Source organism: Clarias gariepinus, chromosome 1 (assembly GCF_024256425.1).
Source record: "Clarias gariepinus isolate MV-2021 ecotype Netherlands chromosome 1, CGAR_prim_01v2, whole genome shotgun sequence".
NCBI lineage: Eukaryota > Metazoa > Chordata > Actinopteri > Siluriformes > Clariidae > Clarias > Clarias gariepinus.
This window is the reverse complement of record NC_071100.1, coordinates 35,422,878-35,442,706: the sequence shown is the minus strand read 5'-3', so window position 1 is coordinate 35,442,706 and position 19,829 is coordinate 35,422,878. Positions and strand designations below refer to the sequence as shown.

General features: G+C 37.4%; 1 protein-coding gene across 1 annotated transcript; it reads right to left on the bottom strand.

Moving 5' to 3' along the window:
• Positions 1 to 480: 480 nt before the first annotated feature.
• nectin4a (nectin cell adhesion molecule 4a) lies at positions 481 to 15,387 on the bottom strand. Its single transcript, XM_053504817.1, has 11 exons — positions 14,929 to 15,387; positions 12,029 to 12,226; positions 11,045 to 11,212; positions 7,235 to 7,513; positions 6,541 to 6,658; positions 5,058 to 5,209; positions 4,430 to 4,586; positions 4,195 to 4,267; positions 4,039 to 4,098; positions 3,711 to 3,899; positions 481 to 2,730 (listed from the first exon to the last, which is right to left on the bottom strand). Exons 1-11 carry the CDS (start codon positions 14,972 to 14,974, stop codon positions 2,278 to 2,280), a joined length of 1,893 nt encoding a protein of 630 aa, XP_053360792.1. The 5' UTR covers positions 14,975 to 15,387; the 3' UTR covers positions 481 to 2,277.
• Positions 15,388 to 19,829: the final 4,442 nt, after the last annotated feature.

Here is a 19,829-nt window from a genome sequence, read left to right as displayed (position 1 = left end):
TCTGACTTTCAGGTTTCCTTAAAATCCAAATGCTGCTGCACCTGCAAAAAACATGAGGCTCACACAGTAACAAAGAAAGAAGGTAATAGGCTGAATGAACTTTTAAATTGAATTTAAATTCAAGTAGTTTTAAAGTGTCTGACCATTCACAAAATCTATGTCTTTAGGTTTCAGAATTACTCTTTCCATTATATCTGTAACATCACAAGCTGGATTTTGTCTTATTACCATAGAAAGACCGGTTTGTAAGGAGTGAGTGTATACAGGTACTATAACATTAATGAGAACATGACCTACCTCCTTCCTTAAAATGTTAATTAAACATCCCCTAACAGAAAATTTTACCATATCAACCATTAAATACATTCCTTTTTTATAGATGACATTTTAATCTGTTTAGATTTGGTGTTCGCTTGTACAAGCCCATGTGAAAGAGCTGTTACAGGAACAGTAAGGTATTAGAACACAAGCATCAATATATAAACCATAATTATTTATTTTACAGTCTTAAATATTCAGAATTATCTGCCTATCATTCAGTTGTGATGTCAACATCGTGTCACATACTGTCTCATTCATTCATTCATTCATTCATTCATCTTGTCTGCCACTTATCCTGTACAGGGTTGCGGGGGCCTGGAGCCTATCCCAGGAAACTGGACAGGGTGCCAATTCAACACAGGCACACATCACTAGGGAAAATTTCCGGGATACCAATTAAACTAATTTGTATGTCTTTCTGGGAGGAACTCGAAGTACCCAGAGGAACTCCACCAAGCATGTGGGGAACATGCAAACTCCATGCCCACAGACCCAAGGCAGGAATCAAACCCTTGACCCTGGAGTTGAAAGGCCACAGTGCCTCAAATGCACTTTTAGCAACTTAAATGCAAAACACCTTTGTGCATCCCGTAGTGAACTGTCTTCTCATCTAGGATGTGTTTCTTGGGGTGCACCTGTGGATCTTTTATGATCCCAACTAGGATAAAGCGTGTACTAAAGATCATAATAAATGATAAATTTGGTATTTTGCTTCTTATTTGGCCTTTCATTTGTCCACTGTGTAAGAATAAGGAATAAGCACAAAATCATAATAAAGGACAATAATCTGTCAAACTGCAAACATATAGAAATAACAAAACATGTAATATTATACAGCATATTATTTTACATTTACGTTTATAAGCGCACATACTGTACCTAGCACCATTTCCCAAATTCCAAGCACTAACCAGCAGCACAGAAGCAACACACAATCAACAGGTTGTCGTAACACACAAGTGGTAACAAAACTGTAACAAGCAAACTGTAACAGAGACTATAAAAATTAAACACACCTGTAAGCTGCAGGTACTGTAAATCTTGTCCTTATATACAGGCATACTGTTTAAAAAAAAAAGAAGCTCTATAATGTATTAAAGTAATTTGCCTTAACATTCCCATCCTTTCCATCCCTGAACCCTAAGGCATATCATCCAGCAACTACTATACATGTAAAATGATATAGCTAATATTGCATTATAAATGTGAGGAGTGGAAGTGCGGAACCCTCCGTGATTCCTTAGATTGGAAGTGCTTAAGCCTGTACATGTCATAATATGGTTATTCAAAGCACACTTTTAAGGCCTTAAAGTGATGCCCCAGTCCAACCAGGAAAACCATTTACATAAAACATGTACAAATATTGTTAATAATACTTCATGTCTGCATATACTGCAACTTTTATATACAGTGATAAGAAGACATAGCTCACAGGTAAAGTCATTGTAATTCATGGTTATTAGGAAGAAAGGTTCCCAGGTAAACAGAGGTTTAATCCTGAGGTTTGTTCTGTGAAGCAGTTTGAACTGTGTGGCAGAAAGAACAGGAAGACACTGTTCACTCTCTTTGTCACGCCATCATTTCACAGTGACAAGTCTCTCTCATTGAAAGTGTTGCATTTTAATACTCATCTATATAAAAAAAAAGCATGTGTGCAATTGAAACATGCATGAAGGAACATCAGTCTTTTACTTAATACCACAGAATTGATGTATGCCATAAAAAACAAGTCTTTTTTTATGAGGATAAATTGCTAGCTTGAATTGCTAACCTTGCAGTAACCGTTCGCAGAGTATGTCAGTAAGAGTATGTCACCTATGTTGATTATTATTTTTTTACATTCAGGTGAGATAATTCACTTGCCAAAGTTCCAGTCTCAATACGTCTCGAAGGTCTTGCAGAATCCAAAACGTATCAATGCCAGTCTCGATGGTGTGCAGTGCTGAAGTCTGAGAGCTATACTATCTGAGGAGGGTGGTGAATCATGTTTGTATGGGCAAGGGGGAACCGACTGATCTCCGGTGCTAGTAAGATGTTGTTGGGTTTCTGCTTAGGCCATAGGGTACCGTTGGTGTGCTCGAAGTGATTGGACATTGCCTCGGAAATTTGTGAACTTGCAGTCTCGCTGCCTCCGTTATCCATCCCATCGGGTTCGATTTGGCCCCTGGAAACCTCTGATCCCTCATCGACTGGCCTCATGTCTTCATTATCTAAATGTGTGGGGTAGATTGAATTTAAGGGGGAATGATGCCCTCTGCTGCCTGCTCTGCTGCCAGTTATGCTGCCTCCTCCTGATTGCGGTCTGCCATCTGCTGGTAGGATGGCGCTACCGTTCCGAGATCTGATAATTTCAGCAGTCTGCTCCATCGAGAAAGGGGAAGGCTGTAAAGGAGGATGGAAGAGACTTTCCTGAAAATGAACAAACAAAAACAAGACAAGTATAGTAAAAAGATGCTTAAAAATCGCTGAATGCAATGCTTGCTGTTCATGAATTAGAGTAAAATTCTGCATGGGCACTTGCATCTTTTCAAACAATTGTTCATACCATTGCAGTAATGGGTAACACATTCGGAGCTATGCACCATCCATCCTCTTCCGCATACATGAGACAAATTAAGAAATCACTTAAGGTGTCCTGCACTTTGAAACTTAAACTATGTTGGTAGATGCTGTATTTATGTTATTCCGGTGGATTCACACTAGACATGCATTTAGAAATATTTAATGATCTCAAAAATGAATCCTAACAGTCTTTAAAATGCATTAAAAAGATTTAAAATGCATAAAAAAAAAAATACTTTCTTAGTCACCATTTTTCCCTAACGTTCAGTATCATATTATTGAGAAATTATTATTGTTGTTGTTGTTGTTATTATTATTATTATTATTTATTCACCCCAATTTAGCTTTTGAGAGCCCTAATTAATGATCTAATTAATGATCTACAAGATGACAAATCTGACGGTGCTGACACTGGTATTGGTTTGAGAGAAGTACACATTAAGTAGAGATAAAGCAAGAGCTAAAATGCAAATATCAGCAATGTAGATAATGTGGAAAACCTGTTAGCCAACAGGCTAAAACTCAAATTCCACTGCGCCACTTAAGATCATATTTTAACAGTAGAAATTAACATACAAGTGGTGTGTGAGTGGATTTTTCCTTTAATGTCAAAAGTTAATGATAAAAATATAGTCTAATCAGTTGAGACCCATGAACTGCCAGAGGGCCAGCACTGAGCCCTTAAGCAATCTGTACCCTTTACCTGCTGTAATTAACAGGTCAAGAGTAAAATTTATGGACTGGATCGCAGCATGCCCGGAAGGTATTCTACAGCAGTCATAAATACTTTTGAATATACAGCAGCTGAGACACAATAGTGTACATACCGGATGCACCATAGACATATCGCTTCTGGAGTAAGGGTCCATTTTGGGTCGATTTGGAACTCTCTCCCCATCCTTCTCTCTGTCCATTGGTCGCTCCCTGCCTCGTCTGGATGCGTTATAAATGGCGGGTCGACCCAGAGAGTCTAGCCCTCCCAAAGTGGAATGGCTGTCTCGAGAGCGGGGACGTTCCTGTTTTTTGCATTATGTAATAGAGAAATAAAAAAAAGGCCAAACATCAGCTGAAAGTGTATTTAAAGGGTTTTTGTGGAAATTAAAACCAAGCATGACATTTCATTTTTACAAGACAGAAAAAAGGGCAAAAACCGACCAATGAACTGAGACTGGTCCGTATTGTTCCTTCAACTCTTAAGGGTATGTTCTCTTCCATCTGATAAAATAAAAAGAAATGTGACATATGATGGTGCTACATTGTTACATACATCTACATGGTCCTTAATTGTATAGCAGGTGTGTGAGCTCATACCTGGTATTTCTCTATGGATGTTGAGGCAACTCTTCTGATCGAGGCCTGTCTTGATAGAGTGCTAATTTCTTCCCTGGAAAAAATGAAAGAGAGAGAAAGAGAGAGATATATATATAGAGAGAGAAAGAATAATCATTAATGAAATCTGAAAGAATTTTCAATTATGGATCTAATGATGTGTTTACATTGAACAACTGCGTTGTTGTGTTAAAACCCAAAAATGGTTTCTTCTTACTTTTTCTCATTCAGCTCCATAGCCAGTTGTCTGTTTTTTTGTTTGTGATAGCGGTTTACTGTTATTACTACAATCACCAAAATAAGAACCAACAATCCTGCAACTCCTCCAATGATGATCATCAGGATGATGTAGAACGGTCCCTTTGTGGGTTTCTCTGTCATATGAAAACACAGAGAAACAACAAACACACAGCTGTTAGTGTACACACTCTACTCCAACTCAACTAACCTTGTAAATATTTGGTACACATATACAATAATGTATATATGCAGTAATGTATAAATTCTCTATTTCATAATGTGCCAGAACAAGCACTAGGGGTCAGTAATGTTAAGCGTGAAGCTGGGTTCAAGTTCTTGTTCGTGATGTAAGATATAAATGTTTCCTTATTAAATGCATAATACATCACAGTAGATTGAAAAAAAAATAACCACTGTATGAAATAAACCATAGTCTTCTTGGCTTATATGCTTCATATTACCAACTGTATTTGACATATGGAATTTTAACAAGATTTATTATTTATCTATTTGGGGTTTATTGTCAAGAAACTTGACTTTAGGATAAAATAATATATATATATTTTTTTAAAACACAGAGATACAAAAAAAAAATGGACAGATACCTGCAACTTCTATTAGCAGGTCCGCTTTCCCAGAAGCCACAGTATTAGTGGTTATACACTCATACACTCCTTTGTCTGATAATCTGAGAGGTCTGTTGAATTTCAATGTTTCCTTCTCCACAGTCACGCCATCTGGTAAGCTGTCATCTTTTCTGTGAGATGGAAAGATATTGTTAGATGCATATTTCTACTTAACCTGAACAGCAGAAATTACATGGATAGAGCTTGTCCACACCGTTCAAGGCTCAACAACAATCTCAATTCAACAACAATTTCCATTCCTTTATTTTCACTTCACACCAGTCATGAATTATAATTTCTCTAAAAAAAAAATTCAAGGAAGCATGTGGGAAATGCTTTACATGATGTTGTACATGATGCAGCGCCAAGTTTGCATAAAGACGGCAAGAGGACTGCTGTATGTCATCACGTTTACCCGTTCACACACAGACAGACCGCTTTACGGCGGTTCCTACGTCTTCTTACGTTTTCATCTTTCCCAAACACATGTCCACTCATTCACTAGTCATCTACTGTTTTCCCAACGTTCTCATCCACCTCTCCCTCCTTCGTGTGAAAAGCTCTGAGTTTGTGTGTGTTCCTGACGGTTTTGCACAAGCTGGAACACGATACAAGGACACACTTACTTGACTCGCTTTGCATTTGCACCAAGCAGGCACAGAACAGGTTCTCCCACTTAGGGTGCCTGCTGAAATGTTTAATGAGTGTGTGTGTGTTCGAGTGTGTTTGTGTTGTAAGACAAAGTTCAGGAACTAACTCTGTCCAACTGACTGAATGTGCTTTTAGACAATTGCAAAATTTTATGACATAATTACAAAACAGATGTTACCTTAATAGAAAAAAAAGATTCTATATAAATGTATGAAGAAAATTCATGTCAATGAGGTCATGAAGGTCACTCGACTGCAAACTGTTCGATCTGCCTAGGAAGTGAATCAATCAGGGTGTGTTAATGAATTTAGATTGAATCACTGTTATACCACACCTTGAGCCAGGATTACTGTGGCACGAAGCTGGGAGAAAACACACACACACAAAAACAACCTTCCTTGGACGGAACTTGGGAAAAACAAGTATTGCTTATGCAACGTTTACTATAGTTGTTTATCCATCTATTGTAGGAAACCATGAAGAAGATTCATAAGTCTAAGTCAAGAGTGACTTCATTGTACTGGACTGAATTTATACTATAGCATTTTCTTCTAAAAATAAGTCTTACTTGTTTGTTTTCTATCAAGGCATTCGTTCTGTTTATTGATATTAAAGTAGTACATTAAATCTAATTTCATAGAAGTTTTTTTTTTTTTTTTTTTTTTTTAAACCCACCAGCCAAAACATAAAGAATGCAATAAATGTTTAAATTTGAGATCAGAACAACATTTACAGAAAAACAAAAAATTGTAAACAAAAAAAAAAGGATAAGAAAAATAACAGACAGAGAGGCAGACGGCTGTGGTAATACCTAGTCCAGGTGAAGTTGTGTGGTTTGGGGTTTCCTCCACCGTCACACTGTAGTCTCGCCCCCTCCAGACCCAAATACCAGTTCCCATTATAACCTGAGATTACTGCATCTGGAGGATCTAACACACACACACATACACACACACACCATTAGACAAACACACACTATACTTTTTTTTTTATATTACAGCAAACAGTGTGAATGATAATAATAATAATAATAATAATAATAATAACAACTTTAAATCATATAAAAATATCAATCCTGTGACTTGGAACCACACTCTTTAAAACAAATGCAAAATATTCTGCTCGGGTGGTCACGCCCAAACAGTGTTTGAATTTCTCGTAACTTAAGATGTTAAGACAATGAATCAGACAGAAACTGTGTAATCGCAGTCCTGAGACAGACACAAAACAGGTGCTAGAAAGCCAGCCTCTACATGTTAAAACACAGGTTCAGAGCAGCTAACCAGATAAAACCAAGTATTTTCTATTTGGTAATTTAAGTGTTAATGAAGTGTAAGGATGTTAGAAACTTAATCTCTTAAATTAGGTAATTCATCCTACTGCGTTAAATGATTTACGACAAAGTCATTGACATATCATGATGTTTTACCTGTGCTCTAAACAAAAACACTCTAAACAAATCACCTACAGTGACGACCTCTATAAAACCTCTTTATTTAACTCACATTGCACGACGAGCTGATTAGTGAGCCTCCGTGGACTTTTTAAAGACGGATGCCAGACCAGACAGTCCAGTTTTCGTCCGTTCATACTCCTCAGAGGGTGAAGAGAGTACTGGATGGAAGCAACGCCATTGTCCAGACTGCGGTTCTGGCTCTGACCTGGCAGATCTGTATCCCATGAGAGACCCGGCTGAGGCTTAGCCATTGCACGGCACGTTGCAGCCAGTCGAAATTCCTGTCCCTCTACTAGAACAACAGGGTCCAATGTGGAGATAGGTTTAGCTGAGGGGGAAGTAAAAAAACACAAGGCTTAGAAAGTTTAACAATTACTACTATAATAAAATCTCTCAGTTTTTCATTCACATCTAAGCTGCATTATAGATACACTCAACAGAATGTGTCATTTAGGCCAAATGCCTGAACAGTTGCCACTGTTTACGTTCTACTTACAATCAAAACATCATCTTAAAAACATTGTCTGAAAAGAACCAAGTAATGATCGGGTATTGTTGTTCTTCAAACAATACACCATACATGTAAAGTCATGTTAGTTGAAAAGCTGGCTGATTCAGTGCATCTTTCTATGTGGACAATACCTTGTGTGTGTGTGTGTGTGTGTGTGTGTGTGTGTTTGTGTGTATATTACAGTGGCCAAGAAGTGCAAAACCAAAATAAATTCAACAAAAAAAATAAATCACAAAACACAACAACAATTCGGCCAAACCGGAAAAGGAAGGTGAAGTTTGTAAGTGAAATGCTTACTGCTGATTTTCAAATTTGTAATTTTGTTTTTTTTATTTTATTTTTGAGTTTAGTTATTTCGTTTTTGGAATTATTTTTTTTTTTGGTTTTGGTATTTTGTTTTCCTGTTTTGTTATTTTGTTTTTAAATTTCTTGTTTTGATTTTCATTTTTGTTATATTCTTTTTGGATTTGTAACTTTGTTTTTGAATTTGTTATTTTGTTTCCAGATTTCGAATATTTTTTTGTTTTGTTTTGTAATTTAGTTTTTTTTTATTTGTAATTTTGATTCCAGTTTAATTCTTTTGTTTTCGGTTTTATTTTATCGTCTTTATTTTGTTTTCTGTTTTGTTATTTTGTTTTTGGATTTGTTATTTTTTTATAATTTTTTTTATTTTGTTTTGCACTTCTTTGCCACTGTAATATATTATATTTGTGTGAGTCAGACAAAAAATAGTAAATTGTTTTTTTTTGCCCTTATTACATTTACTGACTTGATGGAGGATTAGTGATCAACCAAGACCACCAAAAACAATAAACCTATTACATATTAAGTGAATAACATTGATATCTCATTACAGTGGTATCTGTTATACTGTGGGACATATTAAGCAGCAAGTCACTTTTCAAAGCTGATGTGATGGAAGCAGGAAAAATAGGAAACGGGCAAATTGTGATTGCAAGACGACTGGGAAAAAGAATCTTTAAAACAGCAGGTTTCTGGTGTGCAGCAATTAGTCCCCACCATAAAAGATCACATTAAGGACATTTAGTGAACCAGCAACCCGATCATGGGCTGTTAATACTCACTAATGTCACATGTGGAGTCAAGGCAAGTTCATCTAGCCTAACCTCCCGGGAGCTATTTGGTCCTGGCGTTCATGTGGATGTTACTTTAACACATACCGGCCCACCTAAACATTGTCACGAATTAAGTACACTCATCATGGCAGCGGCATTCCCTAATAGTAGCTCTTGCAGCAGGATTATGTAGGATTATGCACCCTGCCACACTGTAAAACCTATTCAACAATGATTTGGGGAACATGACAAAGAAGTCAAGATGTTGACTTGGTGGCCTCCAAATTGCCCAGATGTAATCAAGCATCTGTATGTTCAAGCATTCAGATGCTTGTAATCAAGCATCTGAATGTTCTGGACAAACAGTCCGATCCTTAGAAAGACCACCTCGAGGCTTACATTTACATTTAAACTTAAATGTAAGTCGCTCTGAATAAGGGTGTCAACCAAATGCTTTATCATATTCCGCATATGAGCAGTTGAGGGTAATGGGTCCGCTTGATCGTACTGGGGTTTGAACCTGGGACCATTTGAACAGAAGTTTGACACTGATCTTTCAGAAGTCATGTGGAGTCTAGGCCTCAACAAGTCAGAGCTGTTTTGGCAGGTCAAGGGGGATCCACACAATATTGGGCATGTGATTTTGATGTTATGGCTGATTAGATCATACTTTAATAAAAATTTCAGTTAAGTCTATGATAATATTCATGATCATAATTACATCATATTCATAACATCATCATGGTCATCTGCTAATTTCCACTGACTGGCCACATTGTTTAGTGTTAAACAGACTGACAGGGGTGACCAATTATGCCATCCCTCTGAATATGCTGTTGCACTATTTATAAAGCCTAAGAAGAAGAATTTTAATTAATATTGAGTTTTTTTTTTTAGCTCATTGGTTTCCCTTTCGAACCTTTATTTACTTAATGAAGGACCGCTACTATTTCTTAATTAGATCAACTTTATACAGATAGTTCCAGTCCACTAATTTACCTAAACAAGCAGGATGCTGATCAAACACAGTGTGCTGTTTTACACCGAAACCATGACTACACTTACTACGGGCTGTCCGTCAGTCTGTGCATAATATAGCAACCCACATCTGGGATGTCTTTTTTGTGACTAAGCAAAAATAAATAAATCATCTGGCCATATTTTGGCTGAAATAGTACTTAGTTGATAGAACTTTTGTATAAATACAGTGTTAAACACACACTCATGCTGCTTTACTGAATATCAGCATACTTGTTATATGCTGAAATTCAGTACAACTCCTGCACTATAGCTAGTGCGATATTGCTTAATACAGTGATAATCTGATACTGCCTTCCACTGGAACTGTCATAGAAATCCTTCCAAAACATATTTTTGGATTTTTTCCACAATTACTAGCCCATGACTGATGTGCACACAATGATTCAATGGACAGGGTGCCAAAAAACGTGAAACAATACATTCATATATGTTTGATTTCAACCAATTTTGTATCCTTTAATTTGAATAAAGTTAACTGGCACATTGAATTTAATGCACCACTAATTATTAGATCAAAACACTAAATGAAGATCTTTGCCAACTTTGTATGTTTTTTACCAATGTAGAAAAGATATAGCCTGTCCTTGTTCCTCCTTCATTTCAAAGAATGACAATCCTCAAACTTCTGCATCTCTAACTTAACAGTGCAATTTGTGTTTTTTTTCTTTTCACAAAGTCTCTTAATCAATAATAATAATAATAATAATAATAATAATAATAATAATGCATGTTCCAGTAGACTCTGGATGGGACGTTAGTCATTTACAGGGCACTATGCACGTAGTTACAATTCATAATTGGGTTAATCAAGAATATTCAATAAATACCATATTTTGGGGCTATACCCTTTTCTTAACAGGCCACTCATAACGTACTGTTCATGTTAATTTAGGGTATGTGATCAGTTTAGGGTAAGGCAAAGGCTCGTCACTGTTTTTAATCTGCATCACAGGACAGTATAACAAAATATCTGCATCCTTCTGACATCTTACTATTAACTTGTGTTCTACTGATTGACTGACATTTCACACACCAAAAATACAGCTAATTCTGTTTCTCTGCTCTCAAACATCAGCCAGCTGTCAGAACTTTAATGGTGCAATCTACTGATAATCATACACAACATTTCTATATCAGCTCATTTGTGCTTTGGTATTGTAGGTTATACTTCGATCTTGTACGTGGGGTGGAGAGAGAAGGACGGATTCCTGAGAAATTTAAAAACACTTACTCCACACAGTAAGAGACACTTGACTCTTTAGGGTACCACTAGGGAACGTAGCAATGGTACAGGTATAGCTTCCCTCATCCGACAGCACTGCGTTCAGCATAATCAGAGCCGAGTTGATCATGGGGTTGCTGTCCTCAAAGCGCACACGGCCTGCATAGGCAGGAGATTCTAGAAAGAAAAAAAAAAGAATATAAAAACTCTGACAGCTAGAACACTAAAAATAGTACCTCATTCAAAAGTTAAGAGAAAAACTTCTGGCTACATGAAAACTTTATTTTGCAAATATGATATAAAAAAATAAACTTTCTGATGACATTGTGGGCAATAAGAAAACCATAAAAGGGATGTTGTTTTGCATGTATACATTGAATGTGCATAAGATTCACTTCTTCATTCATGGAGATTTAACTGTATGAGAGTCATCTACTGTCTACAGTAAACAACATGCAAAATTGAATGAAGTTCAACACCCTACGAACAACTGTTATAAATTGTGCCTTTCATTATTAGAGTGTATTTTTTAAAAATGCTTTCAATAATTCACCTGTAATTACTGTATGGATATAGTGTTCGTTTAAACATTCAACATAGATAAATGGGCCGTAATCATCCTTTAGAGCAATTTAATTCAATTTAGTTAAATTCAATTTAATTTAATTCAATTCAATTCAATGTTATTTGGATAGTGCTTTTAACTACAATCATTGTAACGAACAAAATTTACAGAATTATTATTATTATTATTATTATTATTATTATTATTATTAACACAAACAATAATAATAACAATAATAATAATAATAATAATAACAACAACAATAACAATATTAAAACTAGTTAAAAATGTTCTAATGTTAACTAAAGCATAAAAGGTCCATCTTAAGGGGACCACACCAGCAACAAGTAAAGGTACAGTTTACACCTCTTTTTTTCCTCAGCATAAACATTTACTGCCAACAAAGGTATACAGTGAACACTTTGTACCTTGCTGTCCTTCCTGACGATGAGCAGTTATAACCTGCACTTCGGTCCCATCTGTTTTAACATGGTTCCAGATAACTTGAATGACCACCTCCCCATCTGCTGGCAAGAACTTACAGGGCAGTAGTACATTTTCTTCTGCTGACGTATACACAGTTGAACTTGGGGGTATCACGAATGTTCCTCCATTTGCACAGACCACTACAAAATAAACAGAGAGGGTAAGAAAATGTACTGCAATATTAACTTTTAGAATGTTGAAAAAACGTCGTTTCCTGTTTTTAGAGCAAAAATAAAACAGTCAAATGTAATACTGTCAAATAATATTTGGTCAGTTCATTTTTGTGCATCATTCACTGGGCAATTGCCCATAAGTATTCATGAAAGTCATCTTAGAAAAGATCCTTCACAAAAGGGTGGAGTGGTTGCTTGCAAAAACTTAAGAGAAAATGAAAAACACATAACAATACAAAAGGGAGTGAGTGTATTAAAGGAAGGGTGGAGCTAAACAACATGTGCAGAAAAGGCTTAAGGACGAAGGAGAGATATGCTGCTCAACTTGTTCAGAGCTAAGGCCAATTAGTAATAAAGAAACACACTTGTAGAGGTCAGTATATTGAGTGGACTAGAATCCTCTGACAATGTACCTGCAGATTTGTGTAACACAGTTTTGAGACATACATTTGATTTTTACACTTATTCACAAATCAGACAACTAATTTACACTCATGGGTGTGTTCAGCATACAGCATGCACCTGGTATGAAAAAAATATCCGACAAAAAATAAGCCAAAGCAATGTGGTTGGAGACTTAATTGGTTTCATATTTTGGTTAAGGCCAACATTTTCTGCTTAAACACATCACTACTAATACTACAAAAAAAAAAACAGAATTATTATGTTCTTTTCACGTTGAACAACAGATGAGATAAAGAACTCTTAGCCACAGTACAAAACATTTTACGGGAGAGTCACTATTTAACTTGTGAGGTACAACACCTGGATTTAAAAGATATAAATGTATGATGGGCAATGGAGAATTTCCTCATGTTCATGTTTTATTTGATCAACAAAGTCATGAAACACAGTTTTGCCTAAGTGTTAATACTTTTTTTTTTTTTTAATTGCACACTAAGACCTTAAACGTAAGCTGCTTAATACAATAAAAAATAAACACATAAATGGAAGTATTGATTGTTCTTTTGCATTTGCATAAACTGTTTTGTTCACACTCAGGTCCAAGAAGGCCACAGCTTCCATGGTATCCATTCTACCCGATTCGGCTTACCTGATTTTGATATGAAATAACAAAAAATACAACGATCTGTAGGGCTCTGTCTCTACAAGACCTGGCTTTGATACTCCTCTCTAAGGAGTGGCAAAAAAATCTAACTGTCATTCCAAACTTATATCTAGTCAGCATTTATTAATTAAATCACAGACATTCCATCAGGAGGCTACTAATGTCAAAGGACCAGTTTCTTTCCCTGTCATTTAATCAGGTATACCCAAACCCATTAAAATGACTTATAGGCTGTATACTGTGAACATAACGCTCTGCTTTCCCTTCTCACACAAGCACACGCACAGATGCTGAAAAGCTTCCCATTGACACACTCCTCAATGATACACTTAGACTCAGCAATGAACAGCTTATTTTGTATTATCATCACTCCTGAGCATGTATACAGTATGTATGTGATGTTGATAAATTTGATGATGGTGTCTTCATAATCAAACTACGTGACAATTCTGAAGATTTGTTTTTGCCAAATTGTCCTGGACAGGGGGAAAAATGGCAACATTGGAAACATACCTATCCCTTGATTTTTGGGGGATGGTTGGCTTTATCCTCTCAGCCTGGAGCCTATCCGAGGAGACTAAGGGCACAAAACAGGGTCCACCATGGACAGGGTGCCAATCCATCATAGGCCACAAACACATCCTCATGCACACACGACGGGGAATTTGGGAACAGCAATTAGCCTAACCTACCTGTTTTTGGGTTGTGTGAGGAAACTGGAGTACCTGGAGGAAAACCACCAAGCACAGGGAGAACATGCAAACTCCATCGGGAATCGATCCCGGGCCAAGGCTACAGTGCTAACCACTAAGCCAACGTGCCACCAGGGAAATATAAACTTTTTTTTTCTTTTTCTTTTTTATAGCCAGTTGTTGATATTGACAAATTGAAAAAGTGTACTTGAATCTACTAACTATTCTGATCATAGTGTGCCCGGACACAGTGATCTGGGGTCGATCTTAGGTAACTCAGGGCACAAGGCAGGAGACACTTTGGATGGGATACCAACCCATCACAGGGCACAATCACACACACACACACAGAGGCACAGGCACACTCTACAGGCAGTTTGGAAGCACTAATCATGCTACAGTCCTGGTCTTTAGACTGTGGGAGGAAACAGAGAGCAGGCAGAAGGAAAAGATTTTCAAACACAAGGAGAACAGACTCTATGCATACAGAGTGTGGGTGAGATTCGAAGCGCTAACCTTAGAGGTGTGAAGCGAAAGTGCTGACGGCTAAGCCACCAAATGTTTAAAGACTAAGAAAGATGAAAGAACCAAAATAGGCTTAGATGTATTATTTAGCTACAGTAATACATACAGGACATGAAAAAGATGAAACAAAGTATTGTGTGTGTGTGTGTGTGTGTGTGTGTGTGTGTGTGTGAGTGAGTTTGAGAGAGAGAGAAAGAGGTTTATCCATTCTGTCACAATGATTTTGACAAACTTGTGTAGGAGCTGATCACCAGAACCAGTTCTTCCTGAAAGATCAGACAGCCGTGGACGTGTTGTTGGAGGCCCGACGCTTAAGCAACAAGTTAAAAAAAAAAAAAGAAAGAAATATTGGGAAAGACAAAACAACACAATTAAAAACTTACACAAATTCCAGATGAGTAAAATCCTTAAACAACTCAACACTGCCATAGTCCACTCGGATTTTCCTCCTAACACGACGTCTCAAGGCTTATTTCACAGAAAAACATACAGCGTTTGGGGTGGAAACCAAAAAATGTGTGGGATATTCCAGATAAAAAAAAAAAAGTAATCCTTTCTCAGTTCTTCAATCCCTGCAGTTTTCTACGCGTTTGCAGAAGTGAAGCCCGGAGAAAATGCAGCGGTATCCAGTCTAGTAATCTTCAGACGCGTTCAGTGCTCTGCAAACGGGAAACGGGAGGTCCTCACGCGACAGATCAGCACACATCAGTGTCGAGACTGGACACATACAGAAATGCACAAATCACTCCATTCTGTACAGGTTCTTTTTTTTTTTTTCAGATTATTTTTTAAAGCGTCTGACTTTAAGCTTGATCCGTTCAGACACCTGTTAGCACCGCACACTTCTCCCGTGGGCGCGCACTCACACGAGAGCGCGCACTCCCTCTCACAGGTGTGTGTCAAACGCGCGCGCTCTCTCTCGCTCTCTCTCTCTCATACACACACCCATACTCTCTCACACACACACTAATACACGTAATTTAATTTAATTTTAATTTTCTGGTACAGAAGTGACTAAAGTTTTTTGTTTTTCCAAACAGCCATAAAAACAACAAATATACATAACTTGACCGATGTCAAACAGGGTTCTCACTGTTTGTAGCACGTAGCTATCCCCGTCAGTGTAAGAAAGTAAAATTTATTACATAAAAAATGTGTTGTAGTGGTTAGCACTGTGGCCCCACACCTCCAGGGTTTAGAGTTCAATTCCCACATCAGGTCCCACACTATCCCTGTTTCCTCCTACAGTCCAAAAAACATACAGGTTAAATGGTGTTCCAGAATTTTCCATTTGATGAAAAATGACGGTTGTTTGATGACCGTTGAGATGGTGTCCATTGAAAAATAGTTCCACAATGAAAGTTGAACAGCTATGTTCAACTTTCAAATGGAGGGTGTGTATTGAACAACACTTACTGTAGCTAAAAGTCAAAGTAACAGCTATACATGCACCTCTAGAGTGCTGTAGACATGTACAAACATATCTGAATAATTTTTTTGGAAATGTTCTGTGTCACATATTTTTACCAATTTATGCCTTAATTGGTAAAATCAAAACCGTGACTTGTTTTGGCCAGGGACCAATGTTTGCTGAGGTGTGTAACCCTGTTATATGGATTGGCACCCTGTGACCTGTATATAGAAGATCAAGTCAAGTAGGCTTTTATTGTAATTTCAACCCTATACAGTTCAGTACACAGTGAAACTAAACAACATTCCTCCAGGACCAAGGTGCTCCATATGAACAACATAAATTAACAAAATAAATTAACAAAACTGTCTAAAACTATACAAAAAGACAAACATAAAGTGCATGTGCTAATTTTCAAACAAGAGAAACAACATGACACAATGAACCACTCTGTAATAAGGAGGTAAGGTAGTGCAAATAAATTATCCATGACATGATAAATAAAAACAGTGAACATTTCTTGTTGAAGTAGCATCTAATAAATATTGTGCAAAAACGCAATTGCATGTTGGTGTGTGAAATTGCAAGATGGTGTTCTTCTGAGTAAGTGTGTGCGCACATGCATGTTTGTTGGTCCAGTCCCACCGTATGGAGGTGATTGTGTTTATCTGAGTGTGCGTGTATATCAGTCCAGTCCAGTGGATTTGGTGGGTAGTGGGAAGAAGCTGTTACACGGTATGAATATAAGGCCCGAATGCTTCGTTTTTTTTTCCAGATGGCAGGAGGGTGAAGAGTATGTGTGAGGAGTGTGTATGATCTGCCACAATGGCTGCTTTAGTGTTGGATCAATGGTTAGCCTGATAGTTTAAAGTGAAACCAACAATTCTGAAATGCACTGAAAGCCACCTACTGTGGTTTGGGTTTGTCAGTTACATCCACTACTAACAGATAAATAAAAATGAACCTACCCATGCAATCTCCATCGACAAACAATCTATGGTTCTGGAATAAAATGTCCAACAAGCACATATAGACAGGTGTGATGGTCAGGTGTCATCATATAATAATATTAGGTTGCTTTTTATTAAACAGCCCTAAAAAAGGACTCATTTTCTGATTGTAGACTATAAAATCTTATGATGCAATATTTTACAGTAGCCTATAATAAGAATAATGTTATGATTCAAATCATGTACAGTATATGTAAAGTGCAGATGTATCTAGGAAGAAAACAAAGGCCCTGAACAAAACATTTTCTAGTTGCCTTTATTTAATTGAAGCAGTTCATCAATCAAAAAAGAAGTCTGAAGTTAATAAATGGAAAAACAGCATGGCAGTGCAGGAGGTAGCGTTGCCTTCTTACGGCTCCAGGGTCCCTGTTTTAATCCTGTGCTCAGGTTACTGTCTGTATGGAGTTTCACCCTCCGTTTATGTGGTGTTTTCTGGGTTCTCTGCTTTCCTCCTACTTCCCAAAAAAACAAAAAATGGATTAGCCAAATTTAATTGTTCAAATTGTGTGTAAATGTGTGCATTGTGCACTTCAGTCCAGTGTGTATTCTTATTCTTATAGTATATTATATTCTAGTGTACTATATAATTATATTTTATTTTATATTTTGTTTCCTTTTAGTCATTTTTGTTGTGTACTTTTTTGACTGTTCTACATAACTTGACATTTTTTGCAATTGCAATTAAATGCCTATTGTGTTATTACCCTTGCTACTGGATGATGTTTGAAATTTCCCTTAGGATCAATAAACTATATGTTTAAGCAATTGGGGGTTAAGTACCTGGTTAAAAGGCCCAACAGTGGAAGCTTGGTGGTGGCAGAGTTTGACCCTGGGACCTTCTTCTCAGTAGTCCAATGCAATAATCATTGAGTTACATTAGAATACTGAGCTAATTGAGTTTTTTCTCATTAGCTTTAATAATAAAAATCACTTCTATTATTATCATAATAAAGCTGATGAGCCACACCATGAAGTTATGGAATGAGTAGTTAGAGTTAAGAAGAGTTGAAAAGAGAGTTGACGATCTGTGAGCAGCAGTATGGCTTCAGGCCAAGAAAGAACTCCACAAATGCCATGTTTGCTTTGAGAATGCTGATGGAGAAATATAGAAAAGGTCAGAAAGAGTTACATTGTGTGTTCATAGATCTAGAGAAAGCATATGACTGAGTGCCCAGAGATAAACTGTTGTACAGCATAAGGAAGTCAGGAGTGGCAGAGAAGTATGTGAAGGTGGTGCCAGATATGTACAAAAACAGTGTTATAGCAGTGAGGTGTGCCATAGGTTTAACCGACTGGTTTAAGGTGTAGGTGGAACTGTTCCAGAGATCGGCTCTTAGCCCCTTCTTGTTTGCAGTGATAATTTACAGGTTGACGGATGACGTTAAAGTCCCCATGCACTATGATGTTTGTAAATTATATTGTGATCAGCAGCAAGATGGGTCTAGAGAGGTGGAGGGATGCACTAGAGAGAAGAGGCTGAAGATCAGTAGGAGCAAGGTGAAGAACATGTGTGTGAATGTAAGAGGGGGTGGGGGAAAGGTTATGTTACAAAAGAAGTAAAAGTAATAGGTAGTGTGGTAGATGAGGAGTGAAGAGGAGAGTGCAGGCAGGATGGGATGGGTGGAGAAGAGTAGCAGAAGTGATCTGTGACAGAAAGGTATTAGCAGAAATGAAAGGGAAAGTTTACAGGAAGGTAGTGAGACCAGCAATGTTGTACGGTTTGATGACGTTTCCACTGACAAAAAGACAGGAAGCAGAGCTGAAGATGCTGTGACTTGCTTTAAGAGTGACAAGAATGGACAGGATTAGGAATGAGTATATTAGAGGGACAGTGCAGGTATGATGGTTTGGGGACAAAGTTAGAGAGGTCAGATTAAAATGGTTTGGACAGTCGCAGCAAAAGGGATATGTGGTGTAACTGGAGGAGAATGTTAGAGATGTGGCTGCCAGGCAGGAGGAGAAGAGAAAGGCCCAAGTAGAGGTTTAAGGATGTGGTGAGAGAGGAAATGCAGGAGGGTGGACTGACAAAGGAAGATGTGGTAGACATAATTAGACAAAGACAAATTGTCCGATGTGGCGACCCCTAACAAAAGCAGCCAAAAGAAGATCATTATTTTTATATAAAATTCCTAATTTTGTACTTAACAATGCTGGCACTGTTAAGATAGGCTGGTTATATTTAAATTAAAGGTTTCCATGCAGTACAATAGTGGTGTTTTTTAGCAGGAAGTGACTTCTGACTAAAAGAATGTGACTCATTCACCTGTTCATTAGAACCAAACTGATCATCAACCACAATTTTTTGCAATGTCTGACTACCCCATCATACACTACCTACATAAAATGATGACACAAACTCAATGTCTTCTCATTATTCTAAGTTGTAGCACTATTTTGTCAAAAGGCTGCATTGGTGTCTCACTTGCACAATTTTGCCTTCAGATGAAGAATAACTTTAAAACTTGTTTTTCACCAAAAGCAGTTACAGCCCGAGGCACTACTACAGCAGACAGACGCTTCTCATTACAGATAACAGTGACACAGGATGAAATACCTGTTGTGTTATGGGAAGCTTTTATCCAAGCGACATGATGATGCCACCTGGTGTCAAAGTTAAGCAAGTGTCAGCTAGACAGACCCGCAGCATTCACAAATCCAGTGCAGTCACATACTTGAGCAGGTTTGCTACGACACACATTTTAGACAATTGTTTGCTCTCATAGGTGACTTAGTGGTTAGCACCTTCTCCTCGCAACGTCTGATGGTCAGGTGTCCACATATTTCCAGCCATTTAGTGCATAAACACTTGGATTCTTCACATGTGAATGATTATTTATAAACCTTAGGTCCATTAAGTGTTCTT